At 35.0% G+C, this 27,000-nt stretch overlaps 2 protein-coding genes across 2 annotated transcripts; one reads left to right on the top strand and one right to left on the bottom strand.

Annotated features, from left to right (window-relative positions):
• The first annotated feature begins 20,857 nt into the window (after positions 1 to 20,857).
• On the top strand, positions 20,858 to 21,437 carry LOC114757506 (uncharacterized). The gene is made up of 2 exons (XM_028946581.1): positions 20,858 to 21,049; positions 21,132 to 21,437. Exons 1-2 carry the CDS (start codon positions 20,858 to 20,860, stop codon positions 21,435 to 21,437), a joined length of 498 nt encoding a protein of 165 aa, XP_028802414.1.
• A 2,166-nt stretch (positions 21,438 to 23,603) lies between these two features.
• Positions 23,604 to 24,790, bottom strand: LOC114757505 (protein FAR-RED ELONGATED HYPOCOTYL 3-like). The gene is made up of 3 exons (XM_028946579.1): positions 24,764 to 24,790; positions 24,426 to 24,668; positions 23,604 to 24,341 (listed from the first exon to the last, which is right to left on the bottom strand). Exons 1-3 carry the CDS (start codon positions 24,788 to 24,790, stop codon positions 23,604 to 23,606), a joined length of 1,008 nt encoding a protein of 335 aa, XP_028802412.1.
• Positions 24,791 to 27,000: the final 2,210 nt, after the last annotated feature.

The following is a 27,000-nucleotide window of genomic DNA, read 5'->3' as shown; positions in this document are numbered from 1 at the left end:
AATTGTTTTATGACCAAATTACCCTTAGAGAAATTACAAAAGAATTTAAGGGCGATTTAAGCTAGTTTAAGGTCCTTTATTTGGAAAATTCCAAATAAATATTTTTAACGAGGATAAAATCCTGAGAAAATTTCCTATGATATCGCATGGAATTATAAGAGATTATGCAATTAAAGGAAGACCCTCAAGTATCCAAGATTTTTCCCAATTCGTTTGGAAAGTGGAAAAATTACTAAAGAGAAGGAAAATAGTTTTTCTTTTTATTTAATTATTGGGAAATTAAATTTGAGACAAAGAGGGCAATTCAGGAAGATAAAAATGAGGAGAATAATTTATGGATCTGACAAAAAATAATTACAGAGGCCAGAGCACTGTAATTATAGAAAAGAAGTTAAACCCGGAGTAAAAGTGCACCGATAAAGTGAAGACTAGAGTCTTGCACTTTACTTGGCCCACAAGTTGCCACTTGTCAAGCCTCTAATGGATGGTAATTAAAGCTTTCCAAGTGTCAAGCCACCAATAGAGAGGATCTTGACTTTTGAAATTAATTTCATTTGACAGTAAGTTAATTAAGAGAGAGGGTTAAGATTAAGTAGGCATATGACACTTGGCAAATCATTAATGTTGGTTGGTGGGATATTTTGTGCACATTAATGAGCTCTTCCTCCCCCATTTTTTCTAAATATGGTTCAGCCAAGGCAAGATGAGAGGGAAAAAAAGGGAGCTTGATGGAGAAATCAAGAGAAAGGGAGCAACTTTTATCATCCAACTAAGATCCAAGGTAAGTTTTTGGTTCTAAGTTGTTCCTTGCCTTGTTTGCTTGAGTTGTATGGTTAGAATTTCTGGTTCTCCCCTTTTTCTTGAGCTGGTCGAAATGTTTATTGAGTGGGAAAGGAAGTTTGGTTGTTAAATCTTGCTAGAACACTTCAAAGTGTGATGGATCCTAGTGATTGCAAGTGGTTGTAGGTTATTTTTGAAGTGCTTTCTTTGATATCTCTCTTAAAGTTCATTTCGGCCAAAGCAAGATCTGAACCCTAGGATGTGTTTTTCAAAGTTTTGAGGCTTCCATTGTGTTCAAAATGGAAAATGGTGTAGGGTAAACCTAAAGAACAAGTGTTGGAAGCCATAGAATCAAAGTTGTAATTTTTGGATTTTGAACCCTAATGGTTCGGTCAATTCAAAACTAAAAGAAGGAATTTTATTTTGTCAAATCTAAGTAGATATTTGAAATCTACATGAAAAATCATGTGGGAATGAGTCAAGAGGGAGTTTTTAGGGTTTAAGAAAACAAACTCTAAAATTAAAGAACAAAGGTGGATGCTTTAAGGGACAAAAGATGTCCTTGATTTACGTTGTTGGTTTTTATGTGGAATGGTTGATGATTCTTGCTACCCTTTTTATGGATTGCCATGTTAGGGTTTGACATTTGTGGAAGCAAGACAGAAGAATAAGAAAATCAAAGAGCATTGGATCAAGGTAGTAAGATTTAATTAACCTTAATGTTGAGTGTTGCATTGATTGCTATGCAATTTCATGTGCTATTATGTGGTTGAACTAAATGATGATAATGATGATGATCGTGTAGCTATACTCATTGCTTTATGTACCTTGGCTATTGTATGAGGTAAAGTAGTTCCCTATTAATAGCAAAAGGTTCGAATGCTTGTAATTGATGCATATTAATGTTTTGGTTGATTGATCTTGCTACTGGGATTTCATTGAAATCTCATCCCCCATATGTAACTTAAAATTTTAGGGATTGAATCATCAAAAGGGAGGATGAAAATCCAAGGATAAATATGGTGATGAGCCATGAGAAAATATTTATATTTGGTTATGTATAAGCATGTATGGTCGGTGCTCTAATCCCTAAGCAGAATGCCAGTTTAGGGCCATGTTTTATCAAGCTACTGAACAAATTTTTGCACGAAATTTGAGATTCTTAATGTTGACATCATGACCTTCAAATTGATAGGCAGCACGTTAAAAATGACCAACTACATGATTTTTAATGATTTTTCAAAGTTAAAGTTCAGAATCTGGAAAAGGGATTTTTGCCAAATGGACAGAGGTGAATTTCACAAAAAACCTAACACTTTTTCAAATGGAATGGGTTCATAAGATTATTTTTTCTTGAAAGAGAATTCAAAGATATTTTTATAGAATTTTGAACCACTCTATTTTGATTTTTCTAGATTAAGTGATGAATTTTTGAAGTTGGGCCAGAAAACTGGATTTTTACCCGATAAACAGTAAAAATCCAAAAATCAGCGTTTTTCATGGACTTTTGGAGCCCAAGACCATCCAAGATGGTCTAAAATAGTTTTAATTAAACCCTAAGTGGATCCAATAGTAAGATGTGATGATAAGCTAAGGTGTTATGTAACATCTTAACTTTTGGGCCTAAAAGTACTAGAAATAGCCTGAATTAGACAGGCTACTAGACCCGTTTTGAGCAGAAGTCCCAAAGATGAGAAAGGAAGTCAAAGCAGTTTTAAGGATTAAACTGTAAAGTAAAATTTTTCAGGGGCTCAAGTATAATCAAGGCAAGAGGCCCAGAAAGAGAAAAGAGAGTAGATACAGGCCAAGGGTTAAGTTAGAAATCTCAAAGAGAGGATTGTATGAAGTTAAGTCCAAGCAGGGACTAAACCGAAAATTCAGAAAGTTATGACCAACAGGGGTAAAAATGGAGGAATATACAAAGAATTCCAAGAAAATCCTAAAAAATGGGAAAAAAATATTCTAAGGCTCTTCTGTGAAGAGAAAAGACGAAAATAGCCCTGAGGTAGCTTAAATAGAATTTATGAGATTATGGCCGGTAAAAAGTATACCATTTGAGGTAATTATTTGAAATAGCAAGAGACCTCAAAAATATACACAAAAATGAAGTTAAATGGTTGGAAGGTTGTGCTAATTTCTAAAATTAGTTCCGCAATCAAAAGGATAGTGGAATGGCTTTAATAAATTAAAAGCCGGTTGTACTAATAAAAGGGTATTTTAGTAAATGAATTTTTATGCAAGGCTTAAAGGAAGTGTTATAGCCTAAGAAAATTCATAGATACTCTCTAGAATTAAAAGGAATTTATGGAGTAGACAAAAAAATTTTTTGAGCTCCGGAAGGCCATAAAGAAAGCTGGAGAAACGTGGGCTAAGTAAATTCGGAGGAAACTTAAGGATTAAGTTTTGATCCAATGGCTAGGATCTAATCTCCCTTCTCCTCCACCACATTTGTGACACTTGGCATCTTCTAAAAGAATGAGGTAAGGATGATGCAAGAAGATGATGCAATGATGATGTAAAAGCTAACTTGAAGTTCCAAGATTGCCCTTACTCTTTCTATTAGCCACCAAGGGCATTTTAGTCCATTCAAGTCAAATTTTTGGCTATAAATAGAGCCTCTTCCCCTTCATATTTTCAGCCAACATGAGTTTAAGAGGGGAAACTCTGTCAAAATTTAGAGAAAAAAAATAGGGGTGAAGGCCAAGAAGAAGGAATAAGATACAAGCTTCAAGATCAAGGAATGTGATGGTTATAGCATCTGATTTGATACCTATTTTGAATAATTTACTCTTTATATCTGATTCTAAAATTTGGCATGATTAAAGTACACTCTGTAAGATTAAAATCCATGGGTAGAACACTTCATTTGGATATGTGTACGATTTATGGTGATTTTTCAAAGTTAGGGTTTGAAATCTGGAAACAGTGTTTAACCTTTGGAAGAGTGTCAAATTCCGTACAATTATGGTACTGTTCAGCATAGAAGTGATTCCTGAAACTATTTTTCCTTTAAAGAGAACTTAAGGAGCTTTTAGTGAGACTTGGAACTACTCAGTTTTGATTTTTTTAGAATTAATTATGAATTTTCAAATTTGAGCAAAAATTCTGGAATTTCTACGTGAACAGTACCCACGAAGCAAAATTTTCAGATTTAATCTTCTTGAATCTAAGGCCATCTAAAGTGGTCCTAATTAATAATAAATGGATCTTGAGGATGGAAAATGATGAGATTTATGTTAGAAAAACTAGAAAGAAAACCCTAAAAGCAAGAGAAAGGGTTGAGGTTCAAGAGAGCTAGTTTTAAACATTATGTAATCTCTTGGTCCTAATAGATTGTGTGATCATTATGACTATGTTTAGGATCTTGAAACATTTGAGAGGACATTTGGTGATGTTAACCGAATGCCCACATGGTTGGAAAGTGAAGGGAGTCAAAGGAAAAGTAAGAAGAAAGCTTAAGGTGCAAAGTAGTGAACTTACCTGTTGTCATTGCTTGATGTTGTATGCTTGTGTGTTGCTGTGTACATGTTATTTGAATGTTATTATGACATGTTTTAGCTACTGTAATTGCTATTCATGATGAGTAGATTATGTCTCCATAGCCATGCATCAAGAAGTTAGCTTTGAGCATGCTAATATGTCACTAATTAACAAGAGAACAAGCAAGTTGCATATCGTGAATTAGCATCCATCTAGCATGATTAATATGGTATTGTTTGCTACTAAGATTCTCTAAATCTCACCCCTTCCTAACCAACCATCTAGGTCAATCAATGATGGGCAATAATGGCATGAGAAGCAAGGAGGAGAAAGTGGAGGATTATTGATGTTAATGAATGATATTATTATTCAATGTGTAATTCTCCTATTATGTAATTTATGTTATAGATGCCTATGATGCCAGGTATTTAATTATAATGCTTATGACATGTATAGAAATATATGAGTATGAATGGGAAAGAGTAAGCCCATGTTATGTATGTCAAAGAAATAAAAAGAATTAAAATAAACAGATGTTAAGGGATAAAACACAGGTCCTGGAGCAGTGAGTTTGTAGCTCCAGTTTGACCTATCAAACGAATAAGTTAACCCACAAGATTTGGTAGTCTCATATTACACATCTCAAGCTTTAAAATGAGAGATAGAACACCTCAATTGGATGTGTACACAAGGAGATACGAATTTCCAAAATTGAGGCACAGAATCTGGAAGTTCCAGATTTTATGAAATGAACAGTAATATTTATTGATTAAACTGTACAAATTGGGAAAAGATAAGTCTAATTGGATATTTTTCCCTTAAGGAGCATCAAAATAGCTTTCCGTATAATTTTAGAACACTTCAATACGATTTTTATAGAATTAGTTATTAATTTTTGAAGTTAGACTTGCAATCTGGAACTTAAACAGTGAATAGTAACCCGAGTAATTATGTTGAAATTTTAAATCCATGGGATTGTGTCGTGATCTGCTTGAACAATAATGCTTACGAATGCGTACTCTAAGAGGTTAAAGGTAGGATGTTTCATGTTACACCTTTGAGGGGACATTTGACATGCAAATAGTTGAGGATTGGGTAACCCGGCTGGAAAAGATGTTGAAAGTCATGGATTGTCAATTGGAAACTAAGGCGTAAATGGCTATCTACAAGTTAGAGAGGGAAGCTGATTGGTAGTGGAAAAACACTGAGTTAGTATTGGAGGCTGGCAACACCCTAATCATATAAGAAGTATTTAAGGAATAGTTTTTTCAGAAATACTTTTCACAATCAGCACCGATACGAAAGAGGCAGAGTTCCTTACTTTAAGGCAAGGGGACAAGGAACCGCTTGATGAGTACTTGGTCATGTCAATTAACCTGTCCTATTACTCCACCTACCTATAGTACTGTAAAGATGATTGGCAAGTTATAGATAAGATGATCAGGGGATTAAAACCCTCATTGAGATAAAGGGTAGCCCCTCGACAAATCAAAATATTTAATCAGGCAGTGGTTGCTTGCTAGATAAGTAAAAGTAGTTTGAATCATCAATATTTAGTTAGAGCAGCTTTGAGGATTAATAGACCACCAGTTAGAGCTCTACAAGAAGGGACTTCTAGTAGTGGCAAGAAGAGGAAGAGATTGAGATTTAGTAGACAGTCTAGACATGGAAGAGAAAGTCAAGGAGAATTCAATATGACAAGCACGACCAAGGTCTATGAAAAATATAGAAAGGATTATCGTGATCAATTATGCTTAATGGGCTAAAACTTGTGCTACCGATGTGGCAGACCTGGACATTTTACTAAGAAGCATCTACAGAGCAGAGATGGTACAAGACTGCAAACTCAAGATACAGTCTTTGCCTTAACACAAGAAGAGGCCTGTAAGTTGCTTGAGATGATACAAGATAAGATTAATATCAATAATTACCCTATATAGGTAATGTTTGACTTGGGTCCAAGCCATTCGTTTATATTATATACATGTGTTGGGCATTTGGGTCTTGTAACATCTCAAATTTTAGGCCTAAAAATACAAGGAACAGCCTAAACGAGGCAAGCTATTGAGCTTCTATGAGCTGAAGTTCTGAAAATGTAAAAAGAAGGTTAAAGGGTTTTCAGGGACTAAACTGTAAATTGAGAAAATTCTAGGAACTAAAATATAAATAAAGTTAGAGATTTTAGTGAAGTCTCGTGGTCTGAAAATGAGAAATAAAGATGAATGTAGGCCAAAGGTTATATTAAAGGTCTTAATGAGATAAATTATAGGGGTAAGCCAAACCAGGGGCAAAATCATAATTTTGTGAAGTTACGGGCCAGAAAGGACAAAAATAAAAATTATGTCCAAAAATTCTAGAAAAATCTCATAAAATAGGAAATGGCATATTAAGACCTCTATGTGAAGAAAAATTATGAAAATGCTTTTGAATTGACCTTAATAGAATTTCTAAAATTATGGCTCATTTTGAGGTAACAATTAGATTTAATTGTTTGAGCCCCAAGGAGGCCTTAGAAAATTAAGAAAAATATAGGGATTCATGAGTTAAGAGGCTGTAGAAAATTATAAAATTAGCCTTGTTCCTAGAAGGCTAGTGGAATGGCTTTAAAAATATTTAAGGCTCAGTTTTGCCATTTAGGTGCATTTTGTGGGAAATTAAAAAAGAAATACCCACAAGTTGAGTTATAGTCTGAGAAAATTCACAAATTTTCTCTAAAATTAAAGGAAGTTTATGGTATGAACAAATGAATTTTTAGAGCCTTGGATTGAATAAAATACTCTAGTCAAATATTAAATAATTTTGTTGCTTAAATGGGAGACAAAGAGATAAGATTGCATTAGTGAAGTGTTGAGTCAACATGTTGAATCACCAGAACACATTCATAATGCCAATGAGTCATATGATGAGTCATCAGAAGATATTTATAGACAGTAAAAAGATTAGAATATAGTATGATACATTTTAGATAGTCCTCTGTCTACTTGATATAGCGAAATCTCTATTACGAACTCAGTGAGGCTAAGTAGACTGTTAGTGGAGCTAACTATTTTCTTTTATGCTCCTCTAAGATGGCACCATATGTGGGCCAATTCATTGGCTAGAAATTTCAAGAAAGCATGTGGAAAAAAAAGGACCAATATGAGGTAAATGGAACCGGTAGCTTGGAAGCTTGTTGGAGAAATTTTCCAATTCTCTTTTCTTCCCCTTTTTATGCCATGTAAGGCTTCTCATTAGTAGAAATATCTCAAGAAGACAAATGGCAAGATCATGGAACATATAGCCTAATTAAGTTACAAATTGTAAAATCATAAGCTAGGTGTTTTAATTATGAAACACATGGCAAGGCATGATGTAAGAGATGTGATGTCATAAGGAGCAAGAAATCTAGAAGCCTAGACACTTGGCTTGATCAAGATGGAAGACAAGAGGATAATGGACACATAGCAAAGAGATTAAATGAATGATCAAGATTAAGCCACCCATTTACAAGATCAAGGGCCAAGAGTTAAGTTTGCTTATTATAAATATCCCTCCCCTCCTACTTATGGAAGGATTTTGGCCAAGAGAAGAGTTTAGGGGGGCACAAAATTTTTCATGGGAAACAGAAGAAGAAGAAGCTCATGAAGTTCAAGGCATATCTAAGCTCCAAGACAAGGTAAAATCATGATTTTTTATGTAGTTTTATTTGCTTTATGTCTTGTTGAGTTTGATTATGGGTTATAATGGTCTTTAGAAGCTTGAAACACTAAGGGGTCATGCTGGATGAAATTGATAAGTTAAGGGAAAGATGAAATTGATGTTAGAATCTTGTTTAAAGGCTTGAAAGGGACAAGAATCAAGTGATTATTGCATGATTTGTGAAAGATTTCGTGGTTATGTACCTAAGCATATACTTCGGCCAGAGTTGATTCTTGGGCCTAGGATTGGATTTTGATACTTGTAATGTGTTTAAAATGAAAAACTATATGGGGTAATGGTTAGAAAACAAGTGTGGAAGCATTAGAATTGAAAATAGAATTTTGAGCCCTAAGGCCCCTTTACTCGGCCAGATCAGTTTGAGTAGGGAAGAGTTTGATTTTGATAATTTTGAGCTTGAAAATGAATCCTACATGTAAAATGATGGGGTAATAGTATGTGGGATTAATTTTAGAAAGGTTAGAGATCAAACTCAAAAGTTAAAAGCTAATATGGTTCAAAGAGAACAAAGTGTTAATGTTATTAGTTACGATGGCTCTAATGAATAAATGGCAATAATGTGTTGATGCATTTAGGGTGACGAGACATCAAGGAAGAGGAATACTAAAGGTTGAACAAGCAACCTTAAGGTTGGCAGCAAAAAAGAGCCAAAAAGGACAAGAGGAAGCTTAATGTTACAAGGTAGTGAACTTACCTTTCTTATGTGCTCATGTATCCTTGTGTGTTGATGTGCATTATGTTATTGATGATGATATAAGATGCAAATGCAAGTATAATGCTCTATTTCTTTCAAGTTTTCCATGGCCATACATGTTAATATGAAACATTGAGCATGAGAATTTGTTATAAGTAAACATGAGCTAGATCAAGTAAGCATGTCATACACTTACATCCATCTTGCATGCATTAACAGTAATATTTGCTATTAAGATTCTTTTGAATCTCACCCTCTCTTAACCAATCATAATAGGTATAATATGCAAAGGAGGAGGAATGCTTGAAGGAGAACAAAGAAAGAAGAGAAGAATGTGATAATTGAGCTTATGTAATTAATGTAGCCCTTATGTTGATGTTATGAGATGTTAAATAATGATGACGGCATGTATTATTTGCTATGATGATGTATGGGAATGGTTACTGCATGGATGGAATGGTAATATGCGTGAAAGGAATTAATTATGAATTGTTAATATAAGTAAGGGGGATAGATTATTCCTAAATGAGCCATAAATTGGTGATATAACACCTTATGTTTATACCAAATAACTTTCCTTACGGAAGCATTTGGAAACACTTTTGAAGACTATAAGTGATGAAAAATCAAGTTTGAAAATTTTCATTCACGGGTTACAATTTGTTGTCACCCTAAAATGTGACAAATGTTGAAAATTCATAACTAATTATAGAAAAATCAAAATTGAGTGATTCCAAGTTCTATGGAAAGCTCTTTGGACAAAATTTTGAGAAAAATAGTTTTTGGACTGATTGCCTTGAAATTCAAGCCCAATTTCCTTTGAAAAATTTACTGTTCATTTGGTCATTTTTGGATTTTTACTTTATTTTTGCCTAACTTTGGAAAGACATAACTTTCTGTTTGGTTATCAGAATCAAGCAAACTACCCCTCATTTTAAAGAGAAAAATCATATCTCTTCGCTTGCCAAATTTCATAAGCTAACTCACTCATTTACTCAAATGGTCATTGGTCAAATTTTAATCCCTTTTAGTTGACTTTTTACCCCTTTTGGAAGGGTAACTAAACTTAATTGGCCACTTAACATCATAACATACTCTCATTAGCTATACTAGCTATCTCTAACATGCTTGGACTATTCTAATCATGCTTGTATACTTCTAACCTTAATCGTGCTGCTGGAAACTTAAAACATGCTTAATATTACATTCTTCCAAAATCAAAGCCATATAAAGACACTAAGGCTTACTACCTCTTCAAGTAAGAGCCAACTCCTTTTCTTTGCCTTTGGTTGTTGAAGGCACTAGGGTTTGCTTAAATATTGGGGTAAGATTCTTGGGGAATCTTAGTAGCAATTGCATATATTATCAAGGTCACAGAATACATTGTAAATCAAGCTACATGTATGCGTACTTTAACTTTATGTTCATGCTACGGCAAGGACATATCATCATAATAATCATAGTACTCAACATAGCATAAGCCAAGGCATAAATTGCATGGAGCCAACATCATATAACATAACATTCTCATCCACCTCATAGCATAACAAGTTAGCAAAACACATAATCATAATCATACAAAGTAAGGTGACACTCTAATATAATGAATTGCAAAAACTACCTTGAGTGCTTTTCTCCCTTTTGAACTTGTTCCTCTTGACTAGATCTTTGCCCCTTTGTTGTGTATAGCCTATTAGGCAACCAATGACACAACATTAAGTATTATTACATCTTCATAACTTAACATAACCCCTTAAACCCCTTTTTCTTGATTTTTAGGGTTTATTTTTCTAGCTTTGATTTTTGAATTTTCTTGGGCTTTTCCTACATAATTTTTCATGTAAAATCTATTTATCATATTAGTTTTATGAAATCCGATCCCTTCCCATTGAACTTGACTTGGCCGAACCATATATATAATTATAGGGAAAAGGATTTTCAACCAAACTAACATGTAATCACTTAATTCTTAACCTTTAACCATGCTTAATCTTAACCATACATAATCTAAACCCTTCCTATCCATTTTGAGGATATTTGGGCAGTACTTCTCCTTAGAAAAATGACTTTCCATCATCATTAAAATAGCCTAAAACCAACATATCACCATTATAACTTGAAATAGAAGAGTTGTAGAAGCTTACCTCTATTCCAAATGACTTCCTCTCACTAGAACTCTTCTCTTTCTCTCTCTAAATGAAATTTTGCAAGAGGTTCCCCACTCATTTGGTCTTGCACGAAATGAACATGTGGGAGGGGGTATTTATAGGCTTCAAATTTCATTAATTCCACACATACCCTTCTTGCATAAGACTTAATCTTGGCCCTCCAATTTTTACCTCTTTCCAAATATACAAATCTTAGGCTATATGGCTTAGTATGTTGACACTTGGATGATGAGTCATTAGGGCTTATGTCATCTCTTCTTATCCATTAAGATTAATTAGGCTTTAATCAATGTTAACTCTCTTAATTTCTTGATTAACTTGGCTAATTACCTTTCTAGAAGCTTTTGACCTTTCAAAGAGAGATGGTTAAATCCTAGCCATCCAATGAACCATGTTTGCCACGTGTCAAGGTCTTATGGAAGATGACTTAACCTCAATCATCTTACTTATCCTTAATTAGATCTTAATCTAACTTGATTTATTATTTTCTTTTTCCTTTTATTGTTCTTTTTCTTTTTCCCTTTCTTGATCAATTTTTGTGTGACATGTGTCTTTGTCAATCTGTAGGAAATTTTACCACCCCGGTTGTTCTGACGGTCTACTGAGTCTTAATATAATACTGATTTATTTTATCTAATAGTCAAAAAATTCTAGTATCTCAAAATTCTTATATCAGCTCACCATTAATTATACCTCAGTAAAGGAAAATTTCTTGATTAATTTCATAATTTTTCTCCCTCTATAACTCCTTAAATTGCCAATTCTGTAAAAACAGATAATCTACCAATATTAATTTAGCTGTAAATTCAATTAAAGCTAACCTCCTCATCATTTAGGATTGGAAATAATTTTATAAATTTCCATAATTCATAAATGAATTTCTTTTAATTTTTCATTATTTTTTGAGATCTCTAAATATTTTTAATAATCACTATTGGCTAATTTTCCTTAATTTAGCCAAAATATTAATAATTAAAATAATTTTTAATAAATTATTTTCAACCTGTATTTACTTTCTAGACCTCAAATACCATTTTACGGCATTAATTCTATTTTTCATGATTTACTAGAAATTTTTAGGATTTTCGAACACTAATTACCATAATGCCCTTTATAGACCAATCATTTTAAAAATGACAATTTGATCCTTTTCCAATTCTCACTTCAATTGTTGTGCTGTTTATCTATCTTTTATCTCACCTAGCCTTGGTCAACCCTAATTTCTTCATTAATCATGATAAAGATATCAAGGTATGACATATTTCCCTATTTCTATGTTAGAAATTTTTAGATGTTACAGATGACAACATGAAAGTGAGAAAAATAAATTAATCTGCCCATAAAATTTCATGAGTATCTAGAGCACATTCTAAGCTTTAAAACAAAAGCTAGATTGCCTAAAATAGATATGTGTGCTAAAAGTTGTCATTGCTCGAAGTTAGGGCAAAGAATATGGAAAACACTGTTTGGATCAAATGAACAGTAAACTTCCATGAATTAACTGTACGAATTGGCAAGAGTTAAGTCAAGATTCATATTTTTCCCAGTCTAGAATTGAAAGTGCTTCAAATAGAATTTTGAACCACCTCATATAGTTTTTCTATAATTACTTATGAATTTTCAAAGTTAGACTAAAAATCTAGAATTAACTAGTAAATAGTAACCCAAGAAATTAAATGCAAGTTTTCAATCTATGGGCTTGTTTCATGTTCCGCTTGAATCATAACTCTTCTAAATGCGTACTAAAGGGGTTTAAGGAAGGGTGTTTTAGGTCTCACTGGCAAAACTTTTCCTTATGATTTAACTATATCTACTCCCACTAGTGCTAGAGTTATAATCTCTGGCGTATGTTTGAACTGTATTGTCTAGTATGAGTATTATTGCACTGCCCTTGACCTGATATGCATGCCCTTTCATGATACCGATGTTATTATTAGCATGAACTAGTTATCTTCTCATAATATACTCCTAAACTATAGAAATACATCTCTTATCCTTCCTTTGAAAGAAACGATTCCGTGTTAAAAAAGTCAAGTTAAACTTTGCAACAAAAGCTCAAGTAGATAGATACTTAAGGAAAGGTTGCCAAGGATACTTGGCATTTTTCTTAGTAAAGGCCAAAGTAGAAAAGGGAATAGAACAGATTTCAATAGTGAGAGACTTTTTAAAAGTTTTCTTAAAAGAGATTAGAGGATTGCCGCCAAAGTGAGAAGTGGAGTTCGTTATTAATATTATACCACGAGCAAGACTGATATCTAAAGCCCCATATAGAATGGCTCTGAATGAAATGGCAAAACTAAAGAAGCAGATTGAGAATTTGTTAGAGAAAGGATTTATTCGACCTAATGTTTCTCCCTGGGATGTTCTGGTACTATTTGTTAAGAAGAAAGATGGTAGTCCTAGGTTGTGCATCGACTACTGGGAGTTGAACAAGGTGACAATTAAGAATAAGTATCTACTTCCTCAGATTGACAATCTGTTAGACAAGTTAGTGGGTATGACTATGTTTTCTAAGATTGATCTGAGATTAAGATACCATTAGCTCTGACTTAAGGCAGGAGATGTTTTGAATACTGTGTTAGGGACTTGATATGGACATAATGAGTTCCTGGTGATACTATTTGGTCTAACGAATATACCTGCTATTTTTATGGACTACAAGAATTGAATTTTTTGACTGTATCTGGACTAATTTGTTATAGTCTTCATAGATGACATTCTGGGGTACTCTAAAACTTTGGAGGAGTATGAGCAACATCTGAGGATTGTTTTGAGTACCTTAAAGGAGAAACAGTTGTTTGCCAAACTCAGTAAGTAGGAGTTCTAGTTAAATGAAATAAAATTTTTAGGCCACATAATTTCACAAAAAGGGGTAGCCATCGATCCCAGTAAAATAGAAGTCATATTGTAATGGGAATAGCCCAAGATATTTATGGAGATTAAAAGTTTTCTGGGATTAACAGGCTATTACCAGGGGTTTATTTGAGACTTTCCCTGTATTATCCAATCGCTAACTAGGCTTAGTAGGAAGAACAATCCATTCATATAGGATAAGAACTGTGAGGATAGTTTTCAGAAACTGGAAAAGAGGCTAACTTTAACTCTCATATTGATTACCCCTGATCTTACATGGACTTACATCGTGTACATTGATGCTAGTAAGTAAGGACTGGGATGTGTACTGATGCAGCAAGGTAGAGTAGTCGCTTATCCCACACACGATCTAGAACTAGTAGTGATAGTACATGCCTTGAAGTTATGGAGGCATTACTTGTACGGGTCAACTATCGAACTATACTTTGATCCCAAGAGTCTCAAATACTTCTAGGATTAGAAAGAGTTAAACATGAGACAGAGGAGATGGATGTAGCTACTAAATGATTATGATTATTAGATTAAGTACCATCCAGGTAAAGCCAACATTGTGGCCAATGCTCTTAGCAAAACAGTAGTGCAAGTAGCATCATTGATGATTAAAGAGATTAGGTCCTATCTATTAGATGCAGTTGTTTACATAAGAAGCTAGAACACTGCAAGTAGATTCTTTGATAATAGAATAGATGGAAGAAGCACAGAGATAGGACCAGTTAGTAAAGGAGCTATAAGAAAAGATATTGAAAGGACAAACAAGGGATCTCAAGATATCATCAGAAGGAGTGTTAAAATTTAAAAGAAGAATGTATGTTCCTTTTGTTAGAATTACGGTTTTAATGATAACAAATTAAGGAATCTGTGTTAATCGATCACTTGATCAATCAAGGGATTATCGATAACTTGATAGATACTATTTCTGTACAAAGAAGTAACTAAGTAGAAACATTGATTAATAATTGATAGATAATGTGTTGATCAATCAATTGATTGATCATTGTTAACTCAGTTGTGTATAAAAGTCTGTAGAAAATTATCGATCAATTGATCAATAACCTAATGATTGAATAGCTGTTAGATAATGGGACAAGTCTAGTAAATATTTATCAATCACATGATCGATAATTAAGTCATTGGTGAAAAGATAGTTAAATGGTAAAGCCCTCTACTCACTTTATGTTTTGTCTTAATCACCATTTATCGATCACATTATCGATCAATGGTTTTTCGATAACTTGTTCTGTCTTTGCTTTATAACTTACCTGTTTATCGTTTTGTTCAAGATTGCTGTCAAAGCCTTTTATCAATCACTTGATCGATCAATACTTTATCGATCAAATGATTGATTATCATTATCCTAATGTTTTGCTGTGATAAGTTATTTTTCAACCACTTGATCGATAATCTAATTATCAATAAAATGATCAATCATCCAATCTTCTGAAACTTTCTTTTTCACATAATGTGATCGATCAAATTCTTTCTTGGTTTTTATGAATTAAATCTTTCAGATATTATTTTATTGATCACCTGATCGATCAATCCTTAATCGATCATCTATTTGATAAATTATATAGTCTAATTTTTTCTCTTAGAATATTTTTCTTGATCTTTGATTGATCAGTTTATCCATCATCTATTTATCGATAAAGTACTTGATCATTACTCCTTGGAAATCTATTTCTACCACTCAGCTTTATCGATAACATGATCGATCAAATATTTATCGATCACTTGATCGATCATTGACTTATTTCAACTAGTTACTAACTATCAAAATACGTTGATTATTTCTCTTCGAGCTTTTTTCAGCCTTCTTGATTATCTTAATTCTCTATTTTAAGGATCTCAAAATAGAAAGTGATCTTGAGACTGTTCTTTACATGTTTTTCTGAAGTCATTCTTTTCACTTTTCGATCACTTGAGTGATTAATGATTAATCCATCTCTTAATCGATAAATGCAGTTATCGGTTTCAAAAGTTCTCACTTTGAATGATTGATAACTTGATCAATCAATTAGTCATCGATCATGACTTCAATCAAGGATGTTCATTTCATGTTTAATACTATCAACTACTAATTGATTCCATTTTTCAATAAATCAATATTCATTTGTTCAATTGTGTTCTTGAGTCTTACTCTGCAAGGAAAACTTATTTGATTAAAGTATTGTTACAAATTACGGAGAAAAGTTCAACGGTTATCCAACGGTTGCTTAGTAGTCTGTAACCTACCATGTCAAAAGCATTAATGGTGAGAACCGTTGCAACTGGGAAAACATGCAACCGAACTCTCAACGGCTAGAAGCTCTTCCGTCTAACGATTACTAAACTTCCTCAACTATAAAAGGCGTGAAGAAGCATTGAATGCATAAATTGAATACGCGAGTTACCTTCTGCTAATAATTTACTGTTGCATTCAATACTCTGTTCTTGATTATATTGAGCTTCAATGATTCTTATTTATTTACTCTGCGAGAGAGCTTTATCTATCATCTTCAATTACTTTCTTAGTGAAACTCAAGAGTCTAGACTCTTGAGTAGGTTTGTAATCTTACGAAAAGTAAGGGGGAGTGATTGAGCGAATCAATTGCTGTACCACGACACCAAGAGCCTAATTAATCTTGGAGCATAGTAAAATACTTAGAGGTGTTCTGAGAACTGGATGTAGGTCAAGTGGTTGAGACTGAACCAGTATAAATTCTGTATCCACTCTCTACGGTGAAATCACTCTAACTCACGCTCTCTGTTTCTATTTAGCTTACTGTTTTAATACGCAAGATTTTTATAACTCACCCAATTCACCCCTCTCTTGGGTGAGACTACCACTAACACCTTTAGTTAACGATCTTAGAGAGAAGGTTCTGGATGAGGCACATAAGAGTAAGTATACAATTCATCAAGGAATGACTAAAATGTATCATGATCTAAGAATGATGTTTTTGTGGCCCGGGATGAAGAAATACATTAGATAGTATGTATCAGAATGCCTCACATGTCAAAAGACTAAAGTCAAAAATAAAAAACCTTCAGGATCTCTACAACCCCTAGATATCTCTGAATGAAAATAGGATAGCATTTTCATGGACTTTATTATAGTATTACCTTACACTACATCTGGATATGATGCCATTGGGTAATAGTAGACCGGTTAACAAAGTTGGTCCATTTCCTTATGATAAAGGTCAGGTATGCCCTAGAGAAGCTAGCGATGTTCTATGTAAAAGAGATTATTAGACTGCGTGGGGTGCCAGAGAGCATTGTGTCAGATAGAGATCCTTGTTTGATGTCTCAGTTTTGGACAACCATGCAAGAAGCAATAGTTACTACTTTAAGATTTAGTACCACATATCATCCACCAACTGATGGTCAAATAGAGCAAACAACCCAAGCGTTAGAGGATATGTTATGAGCATGTGTTTTTTACTTCAAAGGGAATAGGGATGAGTACTTGCCATTGGCAAAGTTTGCGTATAGTAATAGTTACTATTCCAGTATCTAGATGGCTCCGTATGAAGCTTTATATGAAAGAAAATGCAGGTCTCCATTGTGTTGAATGGAACTCAGTGAAAGGAAAGTTTATGGTCCAGAAATAATAGATCAGACTTCAAAATAGATCAAAATAATTAGACAAAAATTACTCACAGCGTAAACGAGATAAAAGACTGACGCAGATACAAGAAGAAAGCTGTTAGAATTTAAAGTTAGGGATCGTGTATTTCTCAAAGTATCTCTAACTACTGGAGTAGATTGATCCTTAAAGGCATAAAAATTAACTCTAAAGTATATCGGACCGTTTCAAATCCTTCAAAGAGTCAGACCTATAGCTTACCAACTAGCCCTACCTGTTACATCCTAAAAATTTAACCCTGATATTGGAAGTTAAAAATTAGGTCAAGGGCCAATATAGAAAGTAGACAAAAGAACAAAACAATTTTTGATATAAAACCCAGACAGGGTCTGAACTGATATTTTTAGAATTATCAGTTTAGAAAGGGCAAAAAGGAAAAATTTGAGAAAAATTTTAAAAAAATCCCGAAAAATGAAAATTTATGAATTAGAGGTTTTAGAACCCTATTTGAGCTCTGAAGGTAAAATTAGCATGAAAATAGTTTATTACAGAATTTTATGAAAACAAAGGTTTTTAAAAAAAAAAGTAAAAATGGGGTAAAAATAATTATTTTAAATATATAGAGGCCTCAATAATTCCTAGAAAAATATGAAAAAATTATTTAAGGATTTATTTGAATATATAAAATTAATTCCATGCCTTAGAGATGCAGGAATTAATTTTAGAATATTTATTACATGCGAGAATATGGGAAACTGACTTGACTATTCAACTAATAAAATAAATGAGCTACATGTGAAGCATTATTCAGTACTCCCCCTTGCTTCAAAGTTGCAGACATCCATTTACATTATGAAGTCTCCAACTTTTCCAATCAAAAGTGACTTGGTCATTATATCCGCAACTTACTCTTTTGTTCCACAATACTTCAATCAATAATGGCATCTGCTACAAGATCACAATAAAGTCGTATCGAATATCAATGTGCTTTATTCTGATATCATGAAAAGCTGCATTTTTTATCATAGTAATGGCTGATTTGTGACAACAAATAGATCTCTGTTACATCTTGTTGTGGTTGAAGAAAATCTGCTAATAATCTCCTAAGCCACACAGCTTGACAGGCTATTGAAGTTATTACTGCATACTTTGCCTCGGATGAGGATATAGCCATAGTATCTTGCTTCTTTGAGCTCCATGAAATAGCACCTGAACTAGGGAAAAAACATACCCTGAAGTGCTCCTTCTATCGTCCATACAACCTACCCAATCACTATAAAAAAAGCTAAATAATTTTAAATTTGATATGTTTGAGTACCAAATTCCAAAATCAATAGTGCCTGCAACATAATGAATGATTCTCTTTATAACACCAAAATGATGTTCTGTGAGATTATGCATGAATATGGAAACTACACTCATAGAATGTGCAATATCAGGCCTTAGACAAGTAATTCAAACTGCCTACCATGCTTCTATGCCCTCTTGCATTAGCAGGTTTAGTACTATCTACAGCTCTTAATTTCTCATTCATATTCATAGGAGAACATGTTGTTTTACAACCCAACATATGAAACCTTTTGAGCAGATCTATAGCATACTTTCTTTGAGAAATAAAAATACCATCAGGGCTTTGCTTTACTTTTATCCGAAGAAAATGATGCAATAACCCCACATTAGACATTTCAAACTTCTGCATCATACTTGAATTAAAATCATCAATTACTTTTTTAGAAGATCCCATATAAATCATATCAACATAGAGGCAAACCACTAAAAAATTAGAATCACCATGCTATTTTAGATAAAGAGTAGGCTCATTATCACTCCTTTTAAATCCATTTTCACGAAAATAGGAGTCAGTTTTATGATACTATGCATGCAGGGCTTGCTTAAGCCCATACAAAGCCTTTTTCAGCTTATAAATTGTACTTTCATGGCCAGTAATAACAAAAACTTTAGGTTGAGAAACATATACTTCCCCTTTCAACTCACCATTCAGAAAAGCTGATTTAATATCAAATTGAAATACATGCCATTTAAATTTGGCAGCAAAAGCTAGAAAAGTTCTCATTGTTTCAAAATGAGCTACAAGAGAAAAGGTTTCATCAAAATCAATACCTTGTTTTTGAGTATAGCTTTTTGCTACTAAGTGTGCTTTGTGCTTTTGCACACTATTATTAGCATTATACTTGATTCAAAACACCCACTTGAGCCCAATTGCTCTCATACCTTTTAAAAATCAACTAACTCACACGTATCATTCTTCTTAATACAATTCATTTCTTTTATCATTGCATTTTTCCAAACTTGCTCTTTTTTAGCATCCATACAAGACTCAGGATCTAAAACAAAAAGAGCATAATTACAAGGTTCATAAATCTCTATTAAAGATCGAACCTTTTTAGGTGGAGTTTTACTTGAGGAGCTAGTGAATGAACTTACTGGTGAAGATGTAATTCTATCTGCACTAGAAGGTGATGACTATGGTGTTTGTGAGCTACTACTACTTAATATAGATAACTCTAAACCCATTTGATTTGGTTCAGAGTTTCCTACTTCAAAAGTTATTGGAACAAAAATAGATTTTTCATCTACCTTGCTACTCCAATTCCAACTAACTTCTTCATGAAAAACAACATCCCTACTAATAATTATCTTGCCATTAACTGGATTATATAGCCTATAAGCTTTGGATTGCAGGCTATAACCAACAAAAATGCATTTTTCATATTTTTTATCAAGTTTTTGACAAGATGATTTTACCAAAACATAGGCTATACAACAAAAAGCTTTTAAGTGGCTTACTCGGGCTTTACACCTCTCCAAACTTCATAAGATGTCATGTTAGGGGCTGTTTTTATGGGAGAAAGATTAAGCAGATACACTATTGTAGCTATTACTTCTACCCAAAACTAATTTGGAAGCTCTCTGGCTTTTATCATGCTTCTAGCCATTTCAACCACAATTCAATTCTTTTGTTCAGCAATGCCATTTTGTTCTAGCGCACGTGCTGAAGTGAGTTCCCTGTGAATACCATTTTTCTCACAAAAGCTAGCAAACTCATTAGAACAAAATTCTCCTCCTCTATTTGTGCACAAAACCTTTATGCAGCAATCACTTTGCTTCTCTACAAGAACTTTAAATTTCGTACCGACTGCCATTCAAATATTTAGTAGTCATTGGCCCACGCAAATATGCATGTATCAATTCAAGACACTAATAAGCCCTCCAAGACTTCCCTACAGGAAAAGATTTTTTTAGGGTTAAGGTGCAGATTTAACAACCATGTTTTACAAAAAGGACAACTAGCACCATTTACTTTCGAAGGGTGCTAAAGTAGACATAAACATTAAAAAAGAGCACTTTTTAACCACAGCCATTGGAAGGCCCAAACGTCCGTCCATTTTGTGTAAGTGGGTTCCACATCTTTCTCCACTTGGCAAGTGTTAAGCTTCGGACCATTTCAGATGTGGCAGGTAAAGAGTTCAATGACTCTATTAATGTCCAAACGCCTTCCCCTGCAACCACATTTATACCCATCGAAGAAGGCGAAGACGCAGGGAGTACACAAAGTGAGGTCTAAAAGTGAAGTTCATGGCATCATCATCGTCCTCATCGACGGCAAGATACAGGAGAAGGGTTGCTTTATTGAGGCAACCTAGTCGCGAGGACAACTATGAACCGCCAATGAGGTATTGCCATCATGGGTTAGTAGCTCCCCGATGGACGGCGTGGACTGATAATAACCCAGGTAGGAGGTTTTATGGCTGCCCAAACTATGACCAGGTATGAAGTGGTTTTCTTGCTGTGAAAAATGCTATTTTCTTCCCTGGTTCCGTGGTTGAAATGTTGGTATTGAACACGACAGGATGGGGGATGTGGCTATTTCTCTTGGCATGATGGGGACTTCGGTGAGAGGGCAAACATTGTGATCAAGGAGCTATTAGATGATATTGACAGACTATATGATGAAAGTAGCAAGAACCAAAGAGGAGAGCATGGGCGGAGACTAAGTGAAGAACTCAATGTAATTCACAGTGAATTGAAGAAGCTTAAACACAGACATGAGCTGAATGATGTGGAAGTGAGGAAGAGGGAAAATAAGTTTAGAAGAGCAATGTTAGTGTCTGTAATGATATCGGTTGCGGTAGTTGTTTTGTATTTGACAAAGTAGGAGTGTGTGAAATTGATTGCAATATATTTGTATGTCAGGAGATATGGGTTATGATAGCTGTTTTGTAACAATTATGGACCACTTCGTGGTATATTTGATGAAAAAATTAGGGTTAAGGTTCTTAATTGCCCTGAAAGTTTTCCCCGAGGAGCACTCAGCACCCGGAAGTTTTTGTTTGTTCTTAAATATCCCGGAAGTAATTTATCGTAGCAATTATGCCTCGAGTTAATGTTCAGGCAAACGGACGTCTGTAAATGACACGGTGTCGAGAAGATGGACGACACGTTGGTGAATGAGATGGTGACGTGGCACTGTTGTGTCGACAAAATAAAAGTTGATGCCGAAGGTCAATGTTGTCATCGAAGGTCGCTTTTGTCATCGACATTGAGAGCTAGGGCAAAGCAAAGCGAGGTGGGGTGCATGTGAAGTGTGAGAGAAGACCAAAGATCAGTTCTCAAATATGTATTCAAGAAGACCAGTTCTCAAATACGTATTCGAGAAGACCATTTCTCTAATATATATTCAAGAATATATTCGAGAATAAATAAGAATATATTTATCGATAAGCTGTTTGATAAATGAACTTATCGATAAGCTACTCGAATATATTCTTGAATATATATTAGAGAAATGGTCTTCTCCAATACGTATTTGAGAACTGGTCTTCTTGAATACATATTCGAGAACTGATCTTTGGTCTTCTCTCAAGAATTATTCACGTGGTGAAGCAATTACTGATCCAATAATTATATAACAAGGGTGGTAATTTTGATGGCAATAATGTTAATTGAAATAATAGAAGAGAAGAACATATGAATTAAATAAGATGTAAAGGTAACCTAATTAATAATGAGGAACTGAAGATGTAACATAAGATAATAACCTTAATTAATTATAATGGACATTTGTACATGCCACTAATGTTGCTAAAAGAGTTACATCACATAGGACTTGCAAAATAAGAAGGCATCCATCTGAAAGACTAAGCATTGGTTCACCAAAATATAGACCTAGGAAGTGATAATCCCATGTAAAAGGCAATAAGGTAACCATAATCCAAGTAACGAAATACGTAGTACAAAATAGTCAAATACATAGTCTTAAATGTTTCTAAGCAATCTAAATGTTAGAGCTCTTAGAGTTGGTCTTGCTTCTTGTCTTCATCATTTGGCTCTGCAGTTGGAGGTGGGCACTTGAAATGCTTCGTTGGCCCTTCCACATCAACCCAGGAGGTGTAAATGGCAGTGTTGATGGTTGTGAAACAGCGGTCCCTTGCCTAGTGAATGGTATCCTCCTGGAACCCTCTGGTGCAGTGCGTTTTAAAGCTCGTGACAGTCGAAGTTCTTTCTCATTTGGGATTGGAAATTTACTCTGAGGGTCCACGTAGTGTTGTATATACTCCTGTGCAATACCCTCCTCAATGACCACCTCAGAACGCATTCTAGGCTGCATAAGTCAATGACATTGCTTAAATGACAGTAACTTTGCATGAATTAAAATGGAAGAGAATAGTGTCTAGTAATACTTACATTGTAGACGGTTCTCCCAGTTCCCTCATCAATTCTTATACCCATTCCACACTCAATTCTGGGCTTGTAGACAACCCTCTTTCTTGCTATGTGTTTGGAAGGTTTAGGTGGTTGTTGTGTCGATGGAGGATGATTTGTCGACTGTTGGGAGGGTAAAGTGGAATTGGGTGGTTGCTGTGAAGGTGGAGGGGGTGGTTGCTGTGTAGGTGGACTATGTAGTTGCTGTGAAGGTGAAGTGGGATTGGATGGTTGCTGTGTTGTGCCTTGGTTGGCTGTTTTCCTCCTTCTACCAAGTCGAGGCTTATTTGAGGGAGGTGCCTAGAAAGAAATGAAAAGTTAGCTTATAGTTATTGTAATAAATGAATATAAAGAAATTGGCACAAGTTACCTCTGTGCAAGTGCTTCTATTGTGCCCAACTTTCCTGCAGAAGCCACATTTGTTGACTTATCCCCGTTTGCTTACTCTTTCGACAAGTGGTGTTTCTGAACCATTGCTCATGCCAGCTTTACTTGATATAGCTTGAGCAGCTTTCCTAGAGGCAACATTTGTCCTTCTTGCTACTTCTTCTGTCCTGATTCTTTTTTTCCTTGGTCGGCCAGGCAATGTGCACTCAGGTGGTGGTAGTATAGGGATAAACTATTCTGTATCCCAGAATCGTTTGCCCCTCACAGGTGCAAACTTTGTCCTATAGCTAGCAATGTAGGTGTCCTTGTGGTAATAGCGTGAGATATGGGTGAGGGGCTCCAGTTTACAGTGATACATAGCATGAATAGCATGTTGGCATAGGATTCCAGTTAAATCCCATGCCCTGCACGTGCACGTTTTCCTAGTGAGACATACTGTGTGCCTGTCTTGTCCCTCAGTCACCTCAAATCCCTCATCCCCATTGAAAAAAACTCTACATGTAAAGGACAACAACCTATTTGCTTCAAATAAGTCCAGACATTTTGGACTATAGTTGCCTTTCCAATTCCTCACATTTTGCTCACTCTCAGCCCATTTTTCCATCATCTTAACCCTTATCCCATCAAACATTCTAATAACAAGTAGATATCGATATTCATCAATCCAAGCATTTAAACTCTCACTCATATTGTTGTCTACAACCCAAGACAAGCATCTATTACTGAAAGAAGCTCTTACCCAAGTAGATATAGGGTATGACACCATTGCTTCAGCTGCCTCTTTGTTAAGTGCTCCAAGTGCTTTGAGATTGTCTTTGAATTGTTCTTCAAACGTACTCCAAGCACAAGAGAAAATTTTTTTCTTCATCTCGTTCCCTCTCCACCTTTTGCTCCAGTTAGCATAAATATGCCTTGCACAAAGTCTATGCTCGGCCTCTGGAAGTATCTCTATCACAGCATGTTGTAATCCCTACATGTATAGAACTAGTCAATTAAATGTTCTCATTAAAACCACATAAGTCATATGTAAATCAGCAAAGGTAACTAATCATACCTTCTGCATGTCTGACATGAAAGTTACTTTGCCACCATTGTGAAGATCAAGTGATATCCTAAGCCACTGAATGAACCAAGTCCAATTCACACCATTCTCTTTATCAACCAAAGCAAATGCTAACGGGTACAATAAGTCGTTAGCATTTAAACCAACAGCAGTTAACAGAATCCCTCTAGCTTTACCTTTTAGAAATGTTCCATCAACTCCAATCAATGGTCTACACCCAACTTTCCAACCAACCTAAACCAACAATTTTGACTCGTAAGGACAAACTGAAATATAAAACAACAAATTAACAGATTATACCATATGTGACAGAAATCTAAACATCATACCTTTGCTGCATTAAAACACAAATACATTCTTCTAAAAACTCTTCTCCCTTATTCCAAAGCCTCGTTACTTATCTCCATACTAATATCTGACCCAAGATTTGACACTTTCAGTTCATTGCAGTAAGCTTCTAACTTGGAGAATTCATCTACGAAGCTCCCATCCATGTGTTGTATTATTCTCCTCTTTGCCCTCTTGCACTTATGCAAGCTCACGTGGACCTTCAACTCACGCTCAACATCATTCTTCATTTCACATATGCTGTAATTAGGTCTCTCCTGTATTTTCTCCTTGAAATGTTCGGCTAGCCACTTCACACTTGCCCTAGGGTTCTTGAAAACCCTACCACACCTGTGCTCATTGCACAATGTCTTCACCTTGTAGCCCACATTATTCCCATCTCTCGATGCATATAAGGTGAATGGGCAGCCCTCTTCACATATTGCCTTTAATAACCTTTTCTCACTTCTAATAATTTTGATATTCACCCCTTTCGAAATAGCATAGCTGTCTATGGCGCTCCTAGGCTCATTTAGGTCTAAGAAAGTCATGCCTAACATAAAGAAAGGCTGGTCTCCCAAGCCCTCCAACACGCTAAGCCCAACTCTTTCATCTGGAGGCTCACAATCTTCATTAAGGCCCATATCCTCATCTTCCTCTTCACTATTTTCAGATACTTCAAAATCATCCACCAAACTCTCCTCAGTGTCAGAGCTGGCACTATTTCCAACATAATTCGAATCCTCGCTATCAGAACCTTCTTCATCCTCACTATCTCCCCCTTCCTCACTTTTATCGTCATCCTCATCCATAACCAATACTCTTTTCCCTTTGTCAATTTCTCTAACAATGTCATCCTCACTATCTCCCCCTTCCTCCCTATGTTCAGGTAAATCTTCAGTTCTATCATCATCTATCTCTTCTAAACCATCTACATCTACACACTCAATCACCTCTTGTTCTGGATCTCTGTCATTTTCATTGCCCTGTTCCTCTTTGTCATTTTCATTGCCCCCTACCTCTCTCTCATCTTGATTGGCCCAGACCCATCTCTCATTTTCCCTACTTCTTCTTACCTACTCACCTATGCTTCCATGCCCCTCACTCAATTTTTTCCTTCGTCCTTTCCACACTTCATTTTGCCAAATCAAACATTTGACTCACCTTTTTAAGTAGCCTCGCATGCCTCTCTTCCAATGTCTCATACTTCTTGGCCTCCATGTCATCTCCTCCATTTGTGTCAACATTGCCCAGTTCAACAGGAACATTATCACCCTTGTTTGTCACCATTCGCACTGCAACAAGTAAATCCCTAAATTATTAAGGGCTTCGACGCCATTTCACTATTCAACTTAAAAATACAACAACTTTTTGTCTAAATCGATGCTTACCTGTGAAGAATCTGCTGTTCCCTCGCCTGTAATCCTTCAAGAATCTTCGATCACATACTCTTCGATGGACCACACTTGCTAACCCTCTATCTCAATTTCTCACGTTTTCAGTTTCCCAATTCAGAACCCTACAAGAATCTTAATTCTCAGCTTTCTCGTTCTCTCCTTACCCCATCGACGCTTTGCCTCCTACTCTTAATGTTTGATTTTGCGCCTCACACTTAATCCAATTTTTAGGTCTCAGCCACATCACCATTTTCTTTCTGCCACGTCATTATTTACTCCCTGCCACTTCATCATTTTAGGTCAAATTTTTCTCACGCCCATCCTTGTAACCGTCAACGTTAGGCCTTTCAACAGCTGTGGTTAAAAAGCGCTCTTTTTTAATGTTTGTGTCTACTTTAGCACCCTTCAAAAGTAAATGGTGCCAATTGTCCTTTTTGTAAAACATGGTTGTTAAATCCGCACCTTAACCCATTTTTTTACTCTATTTTCCCAAAACACAACCATCACAAAAATCAATAGTATCAATATTTGGCGGCCCAAAAACCATATCCTTTTTACTCAACAATTGCAACCCATTAAGATGCAAATGACCATATCATAAATGCCACAAATCGGAACTACTAACTTCTTTAATAGCCAAAGATCTTTTTTCAAAAGAAGAAATGTCAAGAGGAAACATTCTATTTTTGGCCATGGGAACTTTTGCATCTATTTGACCAAAATTCTTATAAAAAACATTACAATAGAAATCATCAAACATCACTCTAAAGCCATTTTTCATCATTTGTCTGACGCTCAATAAATTATTAGCCAAACTAGGCACAAGCAAAACATTATTCAAC

Source organism: Neltuma alba, unplaced genomic scaffold (genome assembly GCF_004799145.2).
Source record: "Neltuma alba isolate B1F8T4 unplaced genomic scaffold, ASM479914v2 tig00010603_pilon, whole genome shotgun sequence".
Taxonomy (NCBI): domain Eukaryota; kingdom Viridiplantae; phylum Streptophyta; class Magnoliopsida; order Fabales; family Fabaceae; genus Neltuma; species Neltuma alba.
This window is presented reverse-complemented; position numbering and strand designations above follow the sequence as displayed.